The sequence below is a fragment of the Pipra filicauda genome, unplaced genomic scaffold (assembly GCF_003945595.2).
Source record: "Pipra filicauda isolate LSUMZ 115617 unplaced genomic scaffold, ASM394559v2 scaffold196_size3971931_pilon, whole genome shotgun sequence".
NCBI classification, from domain to species: domain Eukaryota; kingdom Metazoa; phylum Chordata; class Aves; order Passeriformes; family Pipridae; genus Pipra; species Pipra filicauda.
This window is the reverse complement of record NW_024104305.1, coordinates 1,877,603-1,899,404: the sequence shown is the minus strand read 5'-3', so window position 1 is coordinate 1,899,404 and position 21,802 is coordinate 1,877,603. Positions and strand designations below refer to the sequence as shown.

Here is a 21,802-nt window from a genome sequence, read left to right as displayed (position 1 = left end):
AACCCAGAAAGTGAACATTTTTGGGGCAACCCTCCATCCTTTATGTTTCTTAGGTGGTCTGAAATACTTTCCCCAAACCTGAAACACGTATCTTGTTTTTCTAGAGAAACAAAGCTATTGGGGTAATACCTGGATAATAAAAACCAGAATACATTATTTTAATTTTTATTTTAATGTACAGTTGTAACATATATTAGGAAACATTCCTTCATTTTCATTATCTTCTTGCTGCCCCAGCTGCAATCCCGTAGATCTTACCAAGACCATGAACCTGCAAATACCAATGCAGTTCAGCAGCTGTGGTTACATAAAGAGCATCACTGCAGCTGTTCACAGTCACATGTATTCACCTACGTGCACGTTTGCCACACATCCACCAAGAAGGGCTGTGATGCACATTTGCCACACATCCCCCAAGAAGGGCTGTGATGGTGGTTAGCAAAGCGCTGCTTTGCAGTGGAGCACGTGCAAACCCCTGTGCTCACAAGGCAGTACTTTTCCCCTGCCCTGAAACTTGGACCTGATGCTTCACTGCCTACTGCATGTGCAGCACAGTATGGGTTTTACTTCAGGCTGTAAGATCCAGCTCAGGAACAGGTGCTGACACTGCAGCGACCCCGGCTGCAACACTGATGATATGGACCAAGGGTTGCTCCGAAGCTGGTCAGACAGCTTTGGCCACCACCAAACCCAGCACCCACAGAGGTTTCCGAAAAGCAAGACACAGTATAACCAGAACAATTAGGACTTATTGTTCAATTTCAGCACTGTGGCATGACAACTGAGCAAGGTCGCAGCTGAGCTTCATCTCTCTTGCACAGCAGCAGCCCTTTCATGTTGCACATCAAGCACCTGAATGCACACAGTCTTCCTGAGCAGCTCTGCAGTCCCCTTCTGCAGGCCAGGGCAGGCTGGCCAGCAGGAGGAGGTAGGTGCCCCTGGCAGCACCCAGCAGTGCCACACCATGCACCGGGGCAGGCAGCACCAGTGGAACCCAGGGGGCTGAGGAGTATTTCTGCCTCTGAGCAGGGCAAAGGCTGGCCTGCACAGGTGCAGACAAGGGCCTTGGGACTGACACACACAGCTGTGCATGTTGTCAAGTAGGAGCTACTGGAGCAGGACAGGACAATTCACTGTAGCTCTAACAGGGCCACAGTATAGAGGCGTGAACAGTAAAGAGGGTCAGCTCCTAGCTGGAGCCCACACAAATGTGAAAAGCCTTACCCCCACCGCCACCTCAAAGAAAAAGCTTAAAGATACTAAGAAAACAAGACAGAGTTAGGGTTACGATGAAGATATAAAACTGGAGCAAGAGGTGAGTGGTTGTTGAGTTATCATTTGTGTACTTATGAAAAGCCACAATTAAAGGGCAGAAGATGGCAAAGTTCTCACACAGCAACCCCCACTTTGCTTTCCAGCTACCATGTTCCACAGAAAGCAATACAACTGGTTGATTGAAATTTTACTTTAAGCAGTCAAGGAAGGGAAGTGGAAGATTTGAGAAATTACCTCAAAATACAGTAAGTTGTTATGCTACACTATGTAGCCTATTTCTCTGTGTTGGAGAGAAACACTAGTTAGCAGGGAAAATCTGAGGCATGATAGAAAAAAACATTACCCAGGACAGAAAATAAAACTAAATGCAAAGCTTCGAAACAAATGCACAGCTATCTTTGTTTGGCTAGTTTTGCTCGTTTTAAATGCCAACACTGCTGTGAGAACTTCACTGTAATAGAAAAAACCTGCACAGATTGCCTGTTGGAACCGGATTTACATGAGCTTAGAAATGACAGAATTCACACTCTTCCTTGGTTGCATTTATTGTGCATGAACTTCACAGTCACATTTTACTGCTCTTCATAGAAATGATATAAATTGATAAACACAATCACATCAAAACCTGAGTTCTAAAACCAAACATTTTTATTCCTTACATGTATACTATAAAAACTTGGCTGCATTTTCAAGAAACAACAGTTAAGGAGAACAGTCTAGTATTGGATAGCAGCAAAACCTCCACTATTTACTGTTTTCCTTCGAATGAGACAACACCAATAATTGTTGCATACTACACAGTTCAGGTATTTCTGAAGTTGTACCCCAAGACTAAAGTAGGATGAATTAATTTTCTTTTCCTATATTCGACTGTAATGACAGTCTTCTTCCCACTTTTGATTAGTGATTACCCTATTCCCACAGAGGTATTGGTTTCTAAAATAATTTTTGGCCTACATTGGTAGACAAAGTAGTACCCAAAACAAGAGGTTTCTTTCACCAGCCTTTATTCACCATAAATTAAAACCAAAAATTTTTGTTTCTTCAAGTTCTGAAAGACCTGTCTTCTGTTGCTTTTCACTTCCCCACATACACCATTTTAGCTTTTGTATCGAGATGCTGTTTTTTTGAGGAGCCAAAGTAAAGAGCAAGTATGCGTTAACTTGGGCATCTCTGACAGAATTGTTAAACCCATTCACCATAAATTAGTTGCTAAGTCAATGAAAAAGCTTACTCTCAAGTATTTTTGTATTAAGTTAGTTCAGTCAGCAGAGAAGGAATCTTGTTATTAGCTGACACAAATTCCTAGTAATGGGAAAGGCATGAGCCCTGAAGATCTCAGAGTTTTAAAGCCAGAATTCTGAACAACTGCTCAAATTAATTATCATGACATTGTTTTGTACCACACACTTATGTGTGAGATTTGCAATTTTAGGACACCCACTACTTTTTTTAAATCCTAAATTAGACACCAATTTTCCCCACTTTCTTGACAAAGGAGAAAAGGAGACTGATCTAGAAAAGTATCTGTATCAGATTAGTGAAGTACACCACCTCTATCACTGGAAGTAATGGGAATCAGTGACATAATATATCTAGTCCCAGCTTCAGCAATAGAAACTGAAAAGACATCCCTTACAAAGTCAGATTTTTCTAGAGAACAGATATGTGTTCTAGAAATGTAAAATACTTTGGTAGCTTGAAGCTTAAAGATTACAGCAGTACAAAATAATAGAAACAACTGAGCAAAGTTAAACCGTTAACTCAGGTCCAACTTTAATATATGAGGAATTAAAAATTGTTGAAGCTGCAGAACTTTTTTCCCAGAACTGATGATTTGAAGAGAGTGTCCAGTTGTAACAGGTTTATAGTGTATGCAGAGCTTATCCTTCCAGCTGAACTTCTATTTCAAAATGTGAAAGACAATTGAAGAAGAGTCATCTGTAAAAATCAGTCTGGATATTACATTACCTCATGTTCCCTCCAGAGCTCCAGCAGCAGTTTTCCAAATGCTGTTAAGTTTTGATTTGCTGAGATGTTAGTGCCAACAGTCTCTTGCTGAGCAGTGCATTGTGTCGCTGAAGATACTCTATTACATCTCCTTGCTTCTCAACTATCTCTTCTAAACTTGAATTTTCCCTTGAAGTTACAAAAGTGAATATGGGTTTCAGTGAGTGCCAGCAGCTTTCTAACACGTGAAATGTCAGAGCTAATAAACACTACTTAAACAAGTCATTTCCCTCAGTTTTACTTATGCCAAGCTCAACTAACTTTTGAGGGGAGAGGCAATCTACAACACCTTTATGAGAAGGCAGGAAGAGAAAGTTTAGCTAAACTTCATGCCACGTATACATAGTCAAGTTACATATTTCCTGGTAGACAGTTCAGAGTGAGGATTCTTACTGTTTAAGAAACTAAGACAGTCAACATGTTGGAATTGTCCTCAGAACCATGGAACATTTTAAACATACATTAGGATGCTTATTTTGAGCAGGCATAGTATTGTTGTTCAGTTGTGAGGGATCATAAGTTGTTTAAGACAGAACTCTCTTGAGTAACCTAGAGTACCATACATGATATGCTACTATATACAGTGATATCTGTCCCTACCTAAAGAGCATCAGTACCAAAAGTTGTGCTATTTCAGATCTACAACAACTTTATGCACTGCTACCCTCCTCCTTAAAATATATCCACTTTTCAGATATCCCTCATTTTAACTTCAATAGTAACATTGCAACATTTAAATAAAGCCAAGTTAAATGAGAAAAAAAGTCTATAAAAATACAGAATTTTTAATCAAATCAAACCTAATTAAGAATTTTTAAGAAAACAGCAAGATGAAGTATCAATGCCTGAGTGTATTGTACTCTTTCCTTACACATAATTTCTTCCTAGCTGACTTGGCAATCTGCCTTGTTAGTACACTTATGAGCATCTTAGAGCTTAAAAAGTTGCTCCTCAGCCTTGCAGCATTTTTGTGGAGGAACACTGCCCTTTTCATAGTTCTTAGAAAGTGCTAAAGAAGATACCGAAAGTGGAAAAAAGCTTAGGTCCAATTAAAAATCTACTTTAGTTAAACTGGAAAAAATAAAGAACACAAGTTTTGTAAACAGAAAGCTTGCAACTTTAACCAGTAATATGCACTCCCAACTTAAAGCTCCTGAAGATGTCTTGGTAGTAACTCAGGTTGCAGAGGTCATGATATTCAAAAAACATTCTTCTAACAAGGTCAACTGAAGGGCTGACAGGATTCACTTTTCAATAGACCTTAACTCTCAAGGGAAAGAGAGTCACAGTTGTATAGAGCTAAATTAAAATAACATTTTTTCAATCAGTTCTCACAGGAAGTTTACACTCCTTAATCAAAAATAATCAGAGTCTTTTCCTCAGCTGCTCATTGTTGCAGACTCATTCCCTGGGCATTTGAGAATTTCTCAGGGGAGAAGCTGAATGAGAAAGGAATGAGGTCCACCATGCAATCACTATGGTGTTTATATCAAAATGGAAGTCAGACATGGTATCAAAATTCAAGACAACCCTAAATCCTTCCTGTATCCTGGACACCTACTTCCAAGTTCCATAAAAGCACGTGCATGCTGCATTTGTGACACCAGAGGAAATGCCAAAGTATTAGTCATTTCTGCACTTTCAACTTTTCACCAAGGCACAACATATAGAAGCAAGTCATAGCGTATTAGAAAATTCCTAATTAAATTCTTATATGGAAGCTGATGTTAGTTTCAATTACTTGTTTTTGTTAAGTCACACCAGACTGATTTCATCAACTGGAAGATGTTCAAGCAGTCGGAAGGTACATAAAGGACAATCAAAAAATAAGTCTCAGTGCTTGGGATAGCTTCAGTTACTGTTGGACAGCTTCTCTGTCTCACTGAGACCTTCTTTACCCCTTAAGTGCCGTCTGCACCTTTAAAGTTCCTTCCCAAACTCAAAACATATTGCAAATCCATTGCTAGAATCTCATGTCCAACTGCTGGCACAGAACAGAGCTGTCAAGTTTTCTTTGTCTACTAATTGACCACAATATATTTCCTTCCCTGAAAAAACTGGTTGAAGCAGCTAGGCTTCTTCAGGCATACTTTTAAAGTTAAACAGTGTAAGACACCAGTATCTTTCCCCCAACTCCCATACAAAATTAACTAAACCAGATTAAGCACAGTTATTTATATTAAAGATTCATGCAGCCAGCCATAAATAGTCAAATCACCTCCATCTGTATGGATGAGGATTTCTGTATCACAGTAAATTGACATTACTATGTAGAAGGTACAAGACTGTGCTGTATCTCATCTGTGCATCTAAAATGGCAGCCTTAAGCATACAGTTTCCTTCACAACTGTTATTCCCATCTCTGGCTTAGTTGAGAGATGTAAGATTCTACATAAGTCTACATGAAGTAATGCAATTACAATAGTGTTACCTATATACCATGTCTGAACCCGCACAAAGTTAACACAGAAAAATCTTACCTAAATCCAATTTCTGAGGTAACATGACTAGGGTAGGCATACATCTTTTCTTCTTCAATTATGTCAGGTCTTGGCTTGGCACGATTGAAGTTGCTTATTTTCACTGCAACAAAGCTTTATAAATTAGTTGGAAAGCAACCAGAAAAAAATCTTTATCACCAGATTCTAAGTTATAAAAATCTGTAACAGATGATTCTAAGATTAGCTTAGGATAGGAGATGGAAAGACAATAAAGGAATCTGAGGAGTGAGGAAGAGGGAAAGCAAAAGCAGAATCTATTTCTACTCATTTCTGGAATGGCTTCGATTACAAGTTAGTGATAATATGCTGAATTGGTTTATTTGTTGCTTTGGTTTATTTTTAATTCCCCTCAGTCCTGCTGCTTAAAAGATCACCGTGAAGACTTAAATGGGGAAGTTTGAACATACTGCTTAACATCTGCAAAGTTTAATCTGTCACCTAAGAGACAGTGAAACCTTTGTTGCCTTTTAGAAGGTACGGAGGTTCAGTCTCCAAATTCAGGCCGTCAATTAAACAACATGTCATAAAAAAAGTTGTCAGAAGTTTTGTTACTAATACCTAGGTCAGAACTTCTGGCTTAAGCTCTTCCAAAAGTACTAGTTTAACTAGACTACCTGCAAGGAAGTAGCAGCTTGTCTGTCTGCTCAGACTAGGGCAGACTTGCAAAAGAAAGCCACTAAGTATTCAAACCAGAGTAGCTCTGTGAGCAGCTTCACATTGTGAACCTTGCAGTGCTGGCTATCAAAACCAGAAGTCATTCCTGGGCACCTGTGAATAAAGTTTAAGACTAAATTTAACAGGTGTGGGATGGGGAGAGCTGGGAAAAGTTGTAGGCATCCTCTGCATGATTTTGGAAAGGAAGCTGAAAATATTTAAAGTCATTCAATATCAGATCCTGATTCAGAGAAAATATCAAAATATCCAAAGCATGCTTTCAGGACTCTGCAATTAGGGCTGCTTTCGAAGCAATACTCTAATGCCACTAAAAACATTACAGTCCAGCTCTGGGAGAAATCCACACCACTGCAGCAGAGGAGGACTGTCCTTACAAATCAGTACCATGAGGGGTTTATTACAGGCCACCCTGCTAAAACAATGCTAAGACCCTCCAGAGGTTAACTACAAGTTAGGCTCAAAGGTTAGTTATTTCTATGATGGTATTTCTCTACAAATAAAACCACAAAGGAATGGATGTGGAATTCTTAACATGTGTTGTTTGTGGGAATGTTAGTCTTTTATTCAAGTGATATTAGAAGTATGTGAGAAAGTAATTAAATACATAAATTTAGTAAATCTTTTAAAGCTTGACTCCCTATCCTAGCAGTAAAAAACTTAGAATAGTAAGCTGACATTTAGAGCTTTCTGTATCATACTTCATTCTGTGCACTTTTACCTCACTTGAGCAATTTATATATGTCGAGCCTGTTATAGGTCAATCACAGCAATTCCTTGTAAATTTCTGAGTCCCTGCCTCTGCATTTACAGCTCTATACACACACACTGCTGCATGGAGATGCCTCTTAAGAAAGGCAGTAGTACTACACAGGACACTGGGTATCATACAATTCCTAAAATAGCTCCAAAAAGCAAGAGGAAATGTCTAGAATTACAGTCAGGTATTCCTGACTTTTTAGACAGTAATATTTAAAAGATAGTAAATCAGGTATATGAAACTTCTGCAGACAAGTATTTATGTCTCATAGTTAAGAAATAACTATTTCACTGTGAAGAAACAATGTATGAACTGGTGCTACCTTCTCTCCAATATTTAGCAGTAACATACTAACACAAAAAATAGTTATTTTTAGTGTTAATTTTCCCCTTGTTGCTCAGCTACAATAGCTGATACTATCTTAACAGTAAGTAGTATCTGCTAAGTGCTTGCCTTGAAGAGGGGAATCCCAAGCCTAACCAGAGGGCTGCCCTTAAAAAACTGTCCTACTAAAGAAGCTTCATGCTTCCACCCAGTCACATACTCTGTTTGCGAGAGGAAAACCCATGTGAATGTCACTATTACTACAGATTCTCAAGGTATTTTAAAAATTGGCCACACATTTGTTTTGCTCCAATACAGCTTAATTTTTATATTAAAATATTGAAAAACCTTAAAAACCAGCACTATACACAAGACAGACGTGCAAGCAGTCTCTTAGCTTAGCTCAAGCTTTGGGATGGAAAACGGAAAACAAGGTATACTACCCAATGGAAAAGGCAATCTAGGGTGACTGGAGGTCTTCCTCACCTTGAGGAAAGTGTTAAGTTACATAAAAATTAACTCTAGCTTTGTACACCAAGTTTCAGAGAGTGAATCAGACTGTTGTTTTGGGGCTGCTCAGGAGATAAGGCAGCTGTTACTAAAAGACATTGCCTTACTTCTTCCTAGCAATGCAGCTCTGTCCCTTCTCTCCCTTGGTTCCAGGATTCACTGAACCCTTCTTCAAGCCTCCTTCAGCTAGAAAGCAAAACATTGCACCCAACAACATCCTTGTATACATTGGTTAATGAATCTGATGATCACAGGAACTGGTAGAGTACAAATTAGGAAACAAGACCCTTTGGGTGACAAATAAGCAGATAGTTTGAGAGTTTTTACAGAAGTCCAGGCTCAGATCTTACCACTATGAAGGTCAATTTTCTAGCACTTTCTTATCCTTTTCAGCCAAGGTAAGAGACACACAATGTAGCTCTTTGAGCTCCAGGAGGCCTCAGGGCTAGAAATAGCATTTCACTGAAATTCCTGACGTTCTATTAAAGTTTCACCATTTTATCTCTTATTTCCTGAGTTTCCCAGGAAAGTAAGTATGCATATGCAAAGAAGGGATGATCTCTAGCATTCTTGGAATAGTTTCCTAGGACTGCCATGTTTGTGTTCCCTCATCCTTGCCTTTATTTCTCCAGAGGACAGTTAGTCTACTTGAGCCAGCTGGCTCATTCAGGGGAAAGCCTGACAAGCCTACAGCATTCAGGCCCTCTGCATAGTTGTAAGAGGAGGATGTAGTTTAGAGCTGGGACCTTATTTCTTGGTCCATTTTTGATGCTGTTGCAAGGGAGTCAAGAATAGATTTTATTTCCTAGGTGAGCAAGCTCCTCGGCAGTATTTCTCTGTGTGCTATTACATTACCACATACATACCAAAATTTTCTTTCAAGCATTTATTTACCAACATTTTAGGTAGTTCTGCAATGGTTTAATGGAAAGAGGTTAATCGAATCTTTGTTGGTTTGTAAGGTTATCTGCTTTAGGTTTGGTGTAACTTACAGTGGTAGCACAAAGCAAAGCCTCAGTTTTATGAACCAGTATCTTATTTTAATATAAATTACAGCTTTCAATAGCCATGTTTTATAAACATTCATTTCAAAGAATCCTCCATTTTAGTGACAAAGAGGATGGGACCAGGGAAGGACAAAAAGGCTGGATAAGGCATAATCACACTACCAGGTACGCAAGTCCCATATGGAAATCACAGAAGCAGTTCTGACAAATCCAGCTAGCTCTTACTCCTTCATAGCTTGTGGTGCATGCATATGAGAAAAACCTGTTCACAGGACAGTTTTTGAAACAATTAGGCATTCATTGCCACTTCGCTGGATTAACAGCTCTGAGATAACATGGAGCTTTCATTTAGCAGCACTTGGAACCAAATCAAGCCTGACAACCTTCCTATTTGTTTTGAATTTGTCTTAGTTCTTCTACAAGCACACAATCATTCTGTTATTTATAATGGCAGTTAAATGTCTTGGGGTACCCCAAGTGAACTACTGTGAGGGCAAACATAACACTTGAATATCAGCTATAATAATAAGTCTCAAGAAAGCAAAACTTGCCTCTCTCACCTGTGTAAATCACTAAGCATGTGAGGGAGCTAATCAGCTCCAGGCCCAGGACTCCCAGGATAAGATACAGGTACACTTTACTGTGATCAGGAAAGGAATGCTGCACTGACAGAATCAAGAGCAGGGCTGTATTACCTAGAAAGCAAAGGTTATATTTTACAGGTGTAACAATTTCATCAGTTGTTGAAAGTAACTTAGTACTTTCTCATCCCCAGTATCTGCATTAGGCTGCAATCTTTCAGTAATGCTTTTTCATTTCATATCATACTTGCCCTTTTAGTTAATTTCCTTAACACAGGTGATGCAAGCCTACAACTGCTGACAGCAAAATGAGGTTTTATTTCAGCATTTCACTGTAATGGTAGAGAATTATAAGTTTTCTTATAGATTTTTCTGGCTTAAAAAAATGAGTGGAAGAAACACTAGAAATACTTAACATACATATATGGGCTTAAACAGTTTCTAGCTTTGTTGCTGCTATCCATCTTATTCTTTCAATTTCTAAGAGGTCATATTAGTGAGGCTAACAGAGCAAAACAAAAACTAAATACCTTCCTCACTTGCACAGGCTTCCACTTGTCTAGCTATTATTTTAATACTTGCAAGTTACTGAAAGTTTAATTGAAATGAGCACAGTTAGTCAAGGAGAACAAATAGAGTTACAGACCTAAAAAGCATTTTTAATTCTTTACACACCCTCTTTTCTGATACTGAGTTTGGAATGTCCTTTTCCTGTAGAAATGCTATAACCAGTGTCTGGATAAGGAACTAAATTTATCAAGACCATTAATGTAGCTAGGGAACAGTGCAGTTCTCTTTCATACTGTGTCAGGCAACTGAACTGTCAGGATGGAAGTGGTATTGGCAGTGATTACCACACAGGACGCTTGCAGTAATGGAGTTATCTACTTTCTGAAATACAGATGATCTCTACCAAAATCCTACAGCACACACCTGATTGCACCTGAACATTCACACATGCCCAGAGTTTGTCTAGTAGGGGAGAAGTGAGCTCCATCTAAAACAGGGCTAAGTATTCTGAATTACACTGCAATAGGTGGAAACAGTCTTTTACATCATTAAGCCTGCTGTAGCCTGATTTTGTCTCTGCACTTCAAACAATTCTTCATCTTCAGAGCTCTATCTAGTGGTCAGAGCCTGAAGTTTTGCACATTCATCAAGCTGACTAGCTCTTTTAGTGACTGTGTGGAAAAAAAAGCTAGGTTTATATATAGAGCAGGACCATTTGACTTATCAATTCTGGTGCAAAAAGTCTACTCCAGTTATTCAGAAGCTTTACAGAAGGGAGGTGAGACTTTAAGTGGCAAAAATACTGTAAAAGCCATTACTGGTCCCTTTTCCACTGCTATTTATGTGAATAAACCCCTCAAGTTAGATGGATTTTAGATTTGTTCAGCCAGCTTCTAGAAAGGTTACACCAGCTACTTGCACCAATACTTTTCAGCTCCACTGGCCAGTGATGTAACTTAGAGTTAAATCACTCCCATACACCACCTTTTGTCCATAGAAAGGCAGTCAGAAATAGAGCTGCATGTCACACATAGCCCTACTCAAGATAGGAAAATTGCTTATTTTACTGATTTCAGACAGCTGTTGAGCAACAGGAATTCATCTGTTTCTATGTGAATTGCTGAGCGTGAAAAGAGAAGAGCAGCACACTTCCTGGAAGGACTAGCAGTCTTACCACATATCCAAATAGACAAATGAATATGCAAATCAAGATCACTAGCAGTCAAACAGACCTGAATATTTTACAGCTGAAGACTAAATGCTAATGACTAAAGGTTTTACTCAACTTCACACTCCTGAGCATTTTTCCACTACAAAGAGTTCTTTACAACATGCATCTGGCAGGCCAGAAAGCTCGGTCAAAGGAGGTTCGTAAGTGCTCGTAGGCAGGTTTTTAGAAGTTCATAATACATAATATACAATCATATATAAACTGTTCAGTCTTTTACTGCTTCACAGTTTAGGGCTTTAGAACAAAAAACAACTTCACCTGTGGAGTGTATGAGCAGTGGAAGCCTTTTTAGATGCTTTGTTGATCGGTATATTGCAAAGTAACCTCTTCTTCTGACTTGACTATGGTGGTGCTGGACATAGCGTTCAAAAAACACATGCAGAATCCACAGAATTACTTTTGCAATTATTATGACAGTCTGCACTTTAAGTGGGTGAGTGTAGTTTCCAGGGCACTTATCTTGATTTGGATTGGGGTAAGAACAAAACATAGCTGCTAAAAATGCTAGAACAACAAAAGCAACCTGGAAGAGAAAGGAAGAGAGATAAAAGTCAACACTTAGCTATATACATGATTATGTAGTTTATTCATTATGCATTACTTTCTGAATTGATTTTATTAGAGATAACATATAAAACACTAGACACTTCTACAACCACTATATGTCACTCTGGGAACCTAGTGCAGACTGAAAAGCCAGTGTCCAGCAGAACAGAGATGACAATCATCAGTCTTCCTGGAATTTCACTGTTCTCCAAGTCTTTCCTTCATAGTGAACTTATTTAATTTCTGGACCCTCTTTACTATGTCTTTTTACTTTAAGGGGTACTTGATTTATACTCTTCAAAAGAAAAATCACATCTTTTTAGACTCAATCAATTACACTTGATGCTGCTCTGTGAGACAGCCTCCTGTCTTATTGGTATAGTCTGTGTTTCTTTAAATTGACAGTAGCTAAGTGAAAATCAACCCTTTACTACAGTCATTGAAGATCATCTCCAGGTTATGACATTAGACAAGTGAATCCTCATAGTAACTTAAAAACTGAATTATTAACACCAGGTAGGCACCTTTGTCAGGTGGTAATCATTCTTTAGTATATTTGCCATCAGATATTTTCATTTTCCTTTTTTACTTATGTCAGAATAACCAGACAGATTGACAGTCAGATTGTATATATACTTATCCTTTCAGACTAGTGCCACTATGCCATAACTTTCCCTGTCTTCTAGACTTCTCTAGAAATTTTCAGCATCAGCAGTGAGCATGAGCAACCTTTATGCCAACTAGAAGCAAAGTTTTGGATGCACATTACCTGTGGTATATGTATACACATGGGGTTTTAATATTTAGAGATATTTTTGTAATAAAAAATGTTTTCCCTACTGTGTTCATTCAGCGAAAAAGAAAATATTATACTTTCTCATCCTGGTTCACTCTACAGAACAGGAATATTTTTAAAACAGAACTGTAAACAAAAGCAAATCCCACCATTACAGAAGTAAATTGAGAGCTTCCAGGGACAAAAATAAAAAAACCCTCAAGTCTGAAAAAGTCTAACACCTCTAATATACTTGGCTTAAAAAAGTATCAGATGCTCTGCATCTCATAACTGACAAAAACAGCACATCAGAATCGAAGATAGAGCAAAATATCTGATTTTCATTCGCTACCTTCATTTCCATACTTAATTCTACGAATATCTAAGATCCCACCAGTCCCTTTCACAGATCATAGAATATGCTGAGTTGGAAGGAACCCACAAGAATTACAGAGTCCAACCCTTAGCCCTGCACAGGGACCATCCCCAAGAGTCACACCATGTGCTGTGACCATTTCCCTGGGGAGCCTGTTCCAGTGTCCAACCACCCTGTGACTGAACCACATCTTTTTAACATCCAACCCAAACCTCCTCTGACACAACTTCAGGCCATTCCCTCAGGTCCTGTCATGGGTCATCACAGAGAAGAGAACAGCGCTCCTCCTCTTCCCCTCATGAGGAAGTTGTAGACCTTTCCACTCTCTTGAACTTATTTTTCGTATTTTTGTAGTTTTTCAAGCAACACTCTTCATGGAAATTAACTTTTCAAAACCACTAAATTACTTTTGATACAAACTGCCCTTAGCTCCCTCTGATTGTGGCCAGAGTTAGGTAACTGGGGAGGGAGGAAGAAGGGGAAATAATTTTCACACAGTCATCAATACCTAAAAGAGACATTATAGAGGACAAACAGGATAAAAGGTGAGAGGAAAAAAAAAAAACCCAGACAAAATAAAACAGGAATGTGCCCTACATTATCCATAAGACCACCATTTCCAATGTAAATTAAATACCAAGTTACCTTGAGATGGGTTAAGTAACCAGGTTAAGTAGTTAATTAAGAGGAAGGCTTACCAACAAAATGTTTGTTTAATCTATTATTTTACCACCTCCTTTTCTTACAAAATTAAGAATAATTCAGATGTTTTATTTGGTCCATTTACTGTTTGGTTTGCCATTTTTCAACAGTAACATATTTAGTTCTATTCCTTCCAGGAGTTAGGAATATATTTCAGTAGAGAAAATGGCTACATTAAACTGATGCAAGCAGGAATGACCTAGCAGTGCATTGCTACTAACCTACTATAGCAACGCATACAAGAGGAAACGGGTAGCTGGCTGGAAGAGTGGTATTTATTAAGTATGTTTTGCTTCCATTTTAGGGCAGTCCAATAACAGGTGTTTCAACTCAACACAAAGGAATTTTACATACAAAAAGTTATTCTTATAAAGAGTAGTATTTAAAGTTCAGTTTTGTGTATGTGCATACACAGAAGGGATTAGGGAAGGACGGAGTTAACATAAAGAAATTATTTCTAGCCTGTACACTTCACATTGCTCTCCAATCTCCTGATAGGAGCCAGAAGCCCGCAGAAAAGCAAGGCTTGGCAAAAGGAAAGGCACTCAAAAACCCAGCCCTACCACACTCTGGCATGGCCTACCCACACACTCCAGAATTGTGCGTAATTAGGCAGCTGCACCAAAGCAGCTATTTTGCTACTTAACTCCATTTCTTGACACAGGAAGGTGGAGAAGAAATATTCCAAGTTACTTACAAATTATTTTAGAGATTCATTACAATTCTACTGCTTAATACTACAATGGCTTAACTTCTCCAGGACACTCATCCCTTCGGCAGGCCTAACCATCAGAACCTAAGCTGGCATCTCCGCATTCCGCAAGATTTGTGCACATTTGCAGAAGCACAGGGGAAGAAAATCCAATATGCTTGTTTTCCCCATCCATTTTTAGAGTAAGAAAGACAGCGCCACTTCAGGTGACAATTATAAAGCTGTATTTCACCAACAGAAAAGGATCCTTCTCCATTCTGCTCCAAGGACCAAGTGGTCATTGCAGCAGTTTCAGCAACAGCAGCAAGACTCTTCCTGGAAAAGTGTGTGCTGACAGATCCCTCAGTAGTTTTCCCTCTTCCCCTCCCCACACTTCTCATCATTTGCAGGAGAGGAAGAGGTGGAGTCAGAAGAGGAAGGAGTTTCCTACAATCCTGACATTTGGCTGCATCAGTTATGGTAGCAGATGGTAAATCCCCAAGGCTAGGCAGAAAAATATTTACTACAGAGTTCAAGGGCACCAGAATTTGTCTGGCAGGGGAATAGAATAAGGCTAGATACATGGTTTCCACTGGGAATTTTGGTAGTCTGTTCTGCAGAACAGCAGAAGTCTTTCTTAAGTCTACTTGACAGACAGAGGGGCATTTCTTGATACTACCACGAGGCCTACAAACACTTACTCCCAAAATTAGAAGGCTGGGGCATATTGAACAGCTTCATGCAGCTGCCCAAAAAGAGACCTTAGAGGTTGGTATATGCTTTTAAAGTTCTGGCAAGAGTGTATGTTTTGAAGAGCACTGAGCACTGCATTTTTTGTTTGAGATGAAATGAAGCTCTAAAATAGCTAGTGACACATATGTACATGTCCTGTGCACTTTCCGGCTTTACCTTCAGGTCATTGTCGGTGGCATTATACAATCATAGAATTATTTAGTTTGCAAGAGACCTTTAAGATCGTTAAGTCCACCACTAATCCATGTCCCTAAGAGTTATGTGTTATTGAGAGATGCCTCTGCCTAAATTAAGGTGAAAATGAGACCATATGTTGAAGTTAATAGGATAGATTTTATCTAACAATAAAATGTGAGGTAGAGAGATAGAAAGAAATAGAAGAGAGGAGGAGAGAGAGAGAGATACATTAAATAGAAGATAATCACCACCTGTGGATCCAGCAGCAGTCCTTCTTCACTCTGGACTTCTCAGTGGTGGGAGGCTCCCAAGGTAATTTAAAAATTTTCACTATTTATACATTTTTACAAAAAAGAAATTAATGCTCATTGCTCTCTTATATTCTATTGGTTAAATGATTCCCTCACTTCTAATGCTAATTAGACCACATGTCCAGTCTCTCTTCTCTTGAGTCAGTGGGTTGTGGTCAGTGGTCACAATCTCCCCCTTTTAAAAGGGGATTAAAAGGAATTATCCTTTATCCAGTCCAAGCCAATTTCAGCAGTCACTGATTTGGCTTTCCTTGTGGCCCATAAATTCCACATTCTTTATGTCCATTATCAATGATACATTCTTGTCCCCCAACTTTGTTAACCTCCCCCTAGGTCTGAGATAACACTAAGACAATAGTACCACCTTTATCTTATCTCAAGTTCCTGTCACAGTGGCTTAAGTTACAGTCCAAGTTCCAGGTACCCACAGAGGCATATTCAGGGGGCAGGGGGGCTTTGGTAGTCACAGATGCCATCTGTTCCATAACCAAGTGTGATCTTTGTTTGACCAGTGACACATGTACAAGCAGTTGCTTTACACAGTTTGCCACAGTAGGAAGTTTTGTCTGGATGCATCACCCAAGATGTGCTAACCACATCTCATTTCTGTCAGGCTTGGAGTTAATAGCATCCTGTTGCTCCATTCTGTGCTTATCTCATGGCAAAATCCTTCTGTGCCCTTAGCAGTGTTTGAGACAAGCAACTGTGCTCTTTAAGTCCTTACACCATGCGAGTACCATTTCAGTTAGATCTTAGGATCAGACCTCTTCAGCCTACCTTCTTCATGTTTGGTTGCCACACATAGGCAACAATAAGCCTCTGCAGCTTATCAAGGATAAACACACTATTAGGCAAGGATCTCTCTGCTTCTGTCTACCAGCCTCAAAGGCCTGCATACTGTTCAGTATCTGTGCTTCTTGCCCTTAACCTCCAGAAGTGAGAGGAGGAAGTAACATTTGGATTCCTTTCTCTCTCCATCCACACCTCTATCTCTACCATGCAACCCCTCATAAGCAAGTCCAACTTTACTTGTTTAGTTACCATAAGAAATACCTTCTTCTGAAATTAAGTTCAGCCTCAGAAGATACGGCATCAAAACTATCTTAGCCCTCTATAACTAGTATAGCACTTCTACAGTAGTAATATTATTTTTAAAGTACATTTCCAACAGCATAGAAAAACTACTGTTTGAAGTGCTTCTCCACCTAACAAGATGTGTCACAGCATGTTAGCACCAACAATCAGAATGAGAAGGCAGCAACTATCCAGTAGCACACACATTATCAAAATTCATTGGCAAATGGGACTTCACTGGTTTAGAAGAACAGCACATGCAAACCCCTGGAGAATTCTGTTACATGAACAGTAGAATTCAGAACAGAGATAGCAAGTTTTCTTAAGGAAATCATGCTTCTTAAACTTACATGTATTAGCAACAGGAAATTGGCAAGGAGAACTGCTGGGATAGCATGAAATCTTGGCCTCAGTTGGGAATGTAATGTGTGAGACGAAATGAGTGGCGCATCCAGTAGAGGATCATCTTCCAAACTCTGTGTTATTTCCAAGGAACCCTGGAACAGAAGGGGGGGGAAAGAATATCAATCGGTAAGCTCTAAAAGTAAAGTACAAAGGTTTAGCAATCTTCTGTTAGTAAATCAAGCTTTGTGGGAAAACCACCCCACTAGGTCAATATCTTGAGACAAGCTCTTAAGTTCTAGGTAAGCTCTCATCTCTGAGGAATCCAACAGTAACCTACCTCCCAGTATCACCCTGGGCCTTCAGGGATTTTAGGTTTTAAAACGTATTATGAGTATCTGAGCAGTCCTGAGAGATGCCACAAGTACTAGCATATTTATATAAAAAAGTAGGAAAAGCGATGATTAAAGTGTCTCTCACATACTTTATACAGGTACTGCGAAACTCCTTGTTATTCTTACTCCTGTCCAACTACAGCTGGAGGCAATAACAAAGCTGCAGTGTAACAGTAACAGTTTTGAGGGATTCAGCCACTGACACTACTGACATGTCTAAATGACTGCAGCATTAGTTAGAACTGCACTCAGGCAAGAAGGAAACAGTAGGAAAGCATTTTCTTTCACAGAAGAAAGAAGATGCTACCAAGTGCTGAGCAAGGCATTCTCAGCTTACACTAGAGAGAATGCAGCCCATACTTGACATGCTGGTGTAAGTAATAGGTCTTTGACTCCACATTAAGCTCAGACGTTTTAGCTACATAAGTTTCCAGAAGTACCTTTTACTAAGTAGAAGATGAGTGGAGGGAAAAACCTTGGAAAAGGAACTTGCTCCAGTGCTATGCACCTCTGCTCCTTCCAGGCCAGGACACAGTCATTCAATACATCTTAAGTGAAACATACACAGCCATTATGAACGGCAAAACTGCAAGTTTCCTTCCTAGCATCCTGTTAAGTCCCAAGCTATGACTTGCTTGCTTCAAAAGATAAGGCAGCTCAAGATTTCCACTCAAGTTTTGACTGCTCTTCTCCTGACTGATACCAACCATAGCCTAGAGCAACATGACAAGGGCAGACCCCACCCCACTCCAGACTTCTGATGGCTTAGAGACATGCTAGGATTCACGAGGCTATTTCCTGTTTTTAAACCCACGACTTCTCTTTGCAATAGGAGAAAGCAGCATAAGCCTCAAGACAAACGATGCACGGCATTCTTCTAAACTAGCACAAGAAGAGAGGGATAAGCAAGTTTTGGGATTAGACCTAGGTTTATAGTTCATGTTAATGAGGACAATATAGATTGGCCCCCAGTGTTATTTCACCTACAGACAGCTGCCTACAGCAAAGGAATGAGTCATCAAGAGTTATTTCATTTAACAATCAGTTTTATTACAGAACCACAAATATCACACTTCCTCTACCACACAGGAGCACGAAGAGACCTTCCTCACCTATTTGATACCTTTTAATTAGCCTAGCCTTTGACTGTAAGTGACCCTTGCTGAAATACCTGCCTGGTAAGATGACATTTTACTGCAGACCTAGATATTTAAAAATGGCACTTCTCTTGTGAAGCTATTGATGCCCCATTCCTGGAAGTGTTCAAGGCCAGGCTGGACAGGGCTTAGAGTAACCTGGTCTAGTGGAAGGTGTCCCTGACCATGGCAGGGGGGTTTGGAACTAGAACTTTAAAGACCCTTGTAACCCAAACCATTCCATGATTCTACAATCACAGAATTAATAGCAGGGTTAACACTTCGCATCTCCCACAAAGACAGCAATTCTCCTTAGGACAATATCCTTTGTCTCATGGGAACAAATGAACTCACCATTTCTGCAATACCATGACAGATCAGGGCACTCCTTCACAGACAAAGGTTTATCACAACATGTATGACCATGTTACTTTCTGCAAGACTGGCTACAATCCATCTTTGCACCCTGAAATACAGCTAGCGTTAGGAAGCACTGGATGACAAACTCCTTGAGTAGATATTATTACAGACAACATAGGGAGAAGGTGAATTAAAGCATAGGAGATGATAAACCCATGCAGTCAATGCAACATTAAGATGTTACTAGATTAAAATCTAGTAAGCATCCTAACAAGAGCAAACACAGGTTTCATTTAATTAAGATGAGCCAAACCACTGCTGCCAAAAGCCAAAACGCCTTAAAAACGGACTTCTGTTAGGCATTACTGTTGTCATGAGCACAGGTTAAGGCTTCAGCCTCTTGGCTCCCTGATCCACTTGCAGCATGTGACCACCTCCGCAGCAGCCCAGCACCAGGAGAAGGAGGAGGGCAGGCAGGAACAAGCCGCAGGCAGGAACAAGCCGCAGCCAGCAAGCTTTGCCCGCGCAGGCTTCCAGCTGGGGCGGCGGAAAACACCCAAATAAACAGAAGAACGCCGTGGCCATGCCACCGCACAGCACATAAACCAGAGACTGCGCTGACAGGATCCGTCTGAGAATAAAATAACCCAGAAATACTGAAGGAGCTACAGGAGTAGCCTCGATCAGAGATTAATAATCTCGATTAGAAACAACCCCAGGCCCAAATGCCTCGGGGGTACCTCAAGCCCGGCCAGGGAAGGGCAGCGCGGAGAGTGAGAGGCCCAGCGGCCTCCTCACTTCTGAAAGGGCACCTGGGAAGCGCCTGGGCCGGCGGATTCCCCCGGAAGAAGCAGATAAAGCCTTGGGCGCTCAGGACGGAAAACAGCAAGAAGAAGCGGAAGGAAGAGACGGTACAGAATATGAGGCGCTCTCCCGGCAGCGCCCACGCGTAGCCCAGCCGGGACCGCCGGGACCCCCGCGGCCGCGACCCCGCTCCCGCCCGCCCGCCCACGCTCACGTTGTCCAGGTCCTGCCGCCGCCTCCCCGCCGTCAGCGCCATCTCCCCCTCCCGCCTCCGCCGCCCCGGCGGCGCTTAATCGGCGCCCCCGCCCCTCCCGCCGTGAGCTCCCCGCCACCATTGGGCGCGGGGCGTGCCCGGCTCCGCCCCGAGGCGGGGCCGCCGCCGCTGCCGGCTGAGGGGCCTCTCCCGCGGGCGGGGCTGAGGGTCAGCCTGGCGCGGTGGGGGCTCCTCGGCCTGCCCTGGGCAGCCTCCCGCTCTCGTGGCGATGCTCGGTCCAGCGCTCTCGATTTAAACCGGGGACTCGGTCCAGCACTGATTTAAACCGGGGACTAGTTACAGCAGGCTCCAGGATGGTGTCCCCGCGGGGCCAGTGGCTCGGGTGGGGAAAGTACACCAGCAGCAGATGGCTGGCGAAAATGCGGGGGTAAACACAGCGTGGTGCTGCTGTCAGCTTGCTGGGCGGAGTATTTTCCCACCTCCAATTTGTCTTGCAGGGACTTCTTGAGGAAAAGATGGAGTCTACGCAGCTAATTATTATTATATAATGTGGATGTCTTATCTGTGAACGTGTCTGGTTGCCCCTTCTGATCACGGACGGTTTTAGTGTGCACAAGGCACTTCATAAGTTTTCAAAGATATTTCTGCCCCAGTTGTATATTTTGTGAAGAAACACATTTTCTTTAAAACTTGCCCTTGCTACTTTCATTTTATAAGCCTTTGTGCTCACACTGAGACAGACTGTGGCCACTCACAGTGTCCAGACTACTCATTTTATGGATCTCACTTTAAGGATCTCCCTACAACTCCCTGAAAAGAGGTTGTAGTCAGGTGGGGGTCGGTCTCTTCTCCCAGGCAACCAGCAGTAGGACAAGAGGGCATGATCTTAAGCTGTGCCAGGGGAGGTTTAGGTTAGGCATTAGGAAGAAGTTCTTTACAGAGGGAGTGACTGGGCATTGAAACGGGCTGCTCAGGGAGGTGGTGGAGTCACCCTCCTTGGAGATGTTTAAGAAAAGACTGGATGTGGCACTTAGTGCCGTGGTCTAGTTGACAAGGTGGTGTTAAGTCATAGGTTGGACTCGATGATCTCAGAGGTCTTTTCCAACCTAGTGGATTCTGTGATTCTGTGACAACCTTTTGTGTTCTGGATACTCCTTGACCAATTAGTTGCACTTGGTTAGTCTTTGGTAATCTTTGTTAGCGTATCTAACCTTTTTCAGCTGTATCATTTCTGAAATGTGAAGGATCAGAATGACACACTGTTAAAGCATGTGTAAAGTATGAGTTTCCAAAGCATCATTTTTATTATCTGTCAAGTTCTCTGTTCATCTGCTAATATTTCTTAACCTTCTATTCTATTTGAACAACCTTGAACCTTGAGCTAATGTTAGTGAGGATACTGAAAAGGATCAAAGCTGTAATGGGGGTTTGAAAGACAGAAAAATTGTATTCTCTCCAGGTTGTAATTGTTCTTTGGGTACTATTTAAGAGAAGCCAGGATTGTCACCCTGAACAGCTGCCATAGCTCTGCCTTTCTTGAAAACATGTAGAAGTGCCAAGGGGTGAAAACTGCTCTTGAGGTATGAGCTTCTTCAGGCTGTTCCGAGTTTTCGATCTCAGTTTCTGTGACTTTTCTTGGGTATCTTTTTGTAGAAAAAATACCCAAATTGAAAGCTCCCACCCAAAGCATTTACGTTCATCACTTGCATTCATTTGTTCTTGTTTTACACAGATACACACATTAAACGAACTGGACAACTATGAA

The 21,802-nt window shown here is 40.9% G+C and overlaps 1 protein-coding gene across 3 annotated transcripts; it reads right to left on the bottom strand.

Annotated features, from left to right (window-relative positions):
• Positions 1 to 1,795: 1,795 nt before the first annotated feature.
• Positions 1,796 to 20,099, bottom strand: TMEM192 (transmembrane protein 192). 3 transcript variants are annotated; one of them, XM_027745762.2, is made up of 7 exons: positions 20,038 to 20,074; positions 19,014 to 19,125; positions 17,137 to 17,283; positions 11,640 to 11,904; positions 9,620 to 9,754; positions 5,766 to 5,868; positions 1,796 to 3,414 (listed from the first exon to the last, which is right to left on the bottom strand). In XM_027745762.2, the coding sequence occupies exons 2-7, from the start codon at positions 19,014 to 19,016 to the stop codon at positions 3,291 to 3,293; spliced, it is 777 nt and encodes a 258-aa protein (XP_027601563.1). In that variant the 5' UTR covers positions 19,017 to 19,125; positions 20,038 to 20,074; the 3' UTR covers positions 1,796 to 3,290. The 3 variants fall into 3 exon arrangements, with proteins under 3 accessions (XP_027601563.1, XP_027601562.1, XP_039236395.1); XM_027745761.2 differs by lacking the exon at positions 19,014 to 19,125 and having other exon boundaries at positions 20,038 to 20,099; XM_039380461.1 differs by lacking the exon at positions 20,038 to 20,074 and having other exon boundaries at positions 19,014 to 19,745.
• Between the last annotated feature and the right edge of the window lie 1,703 nt (positions 20,100 to 21,802).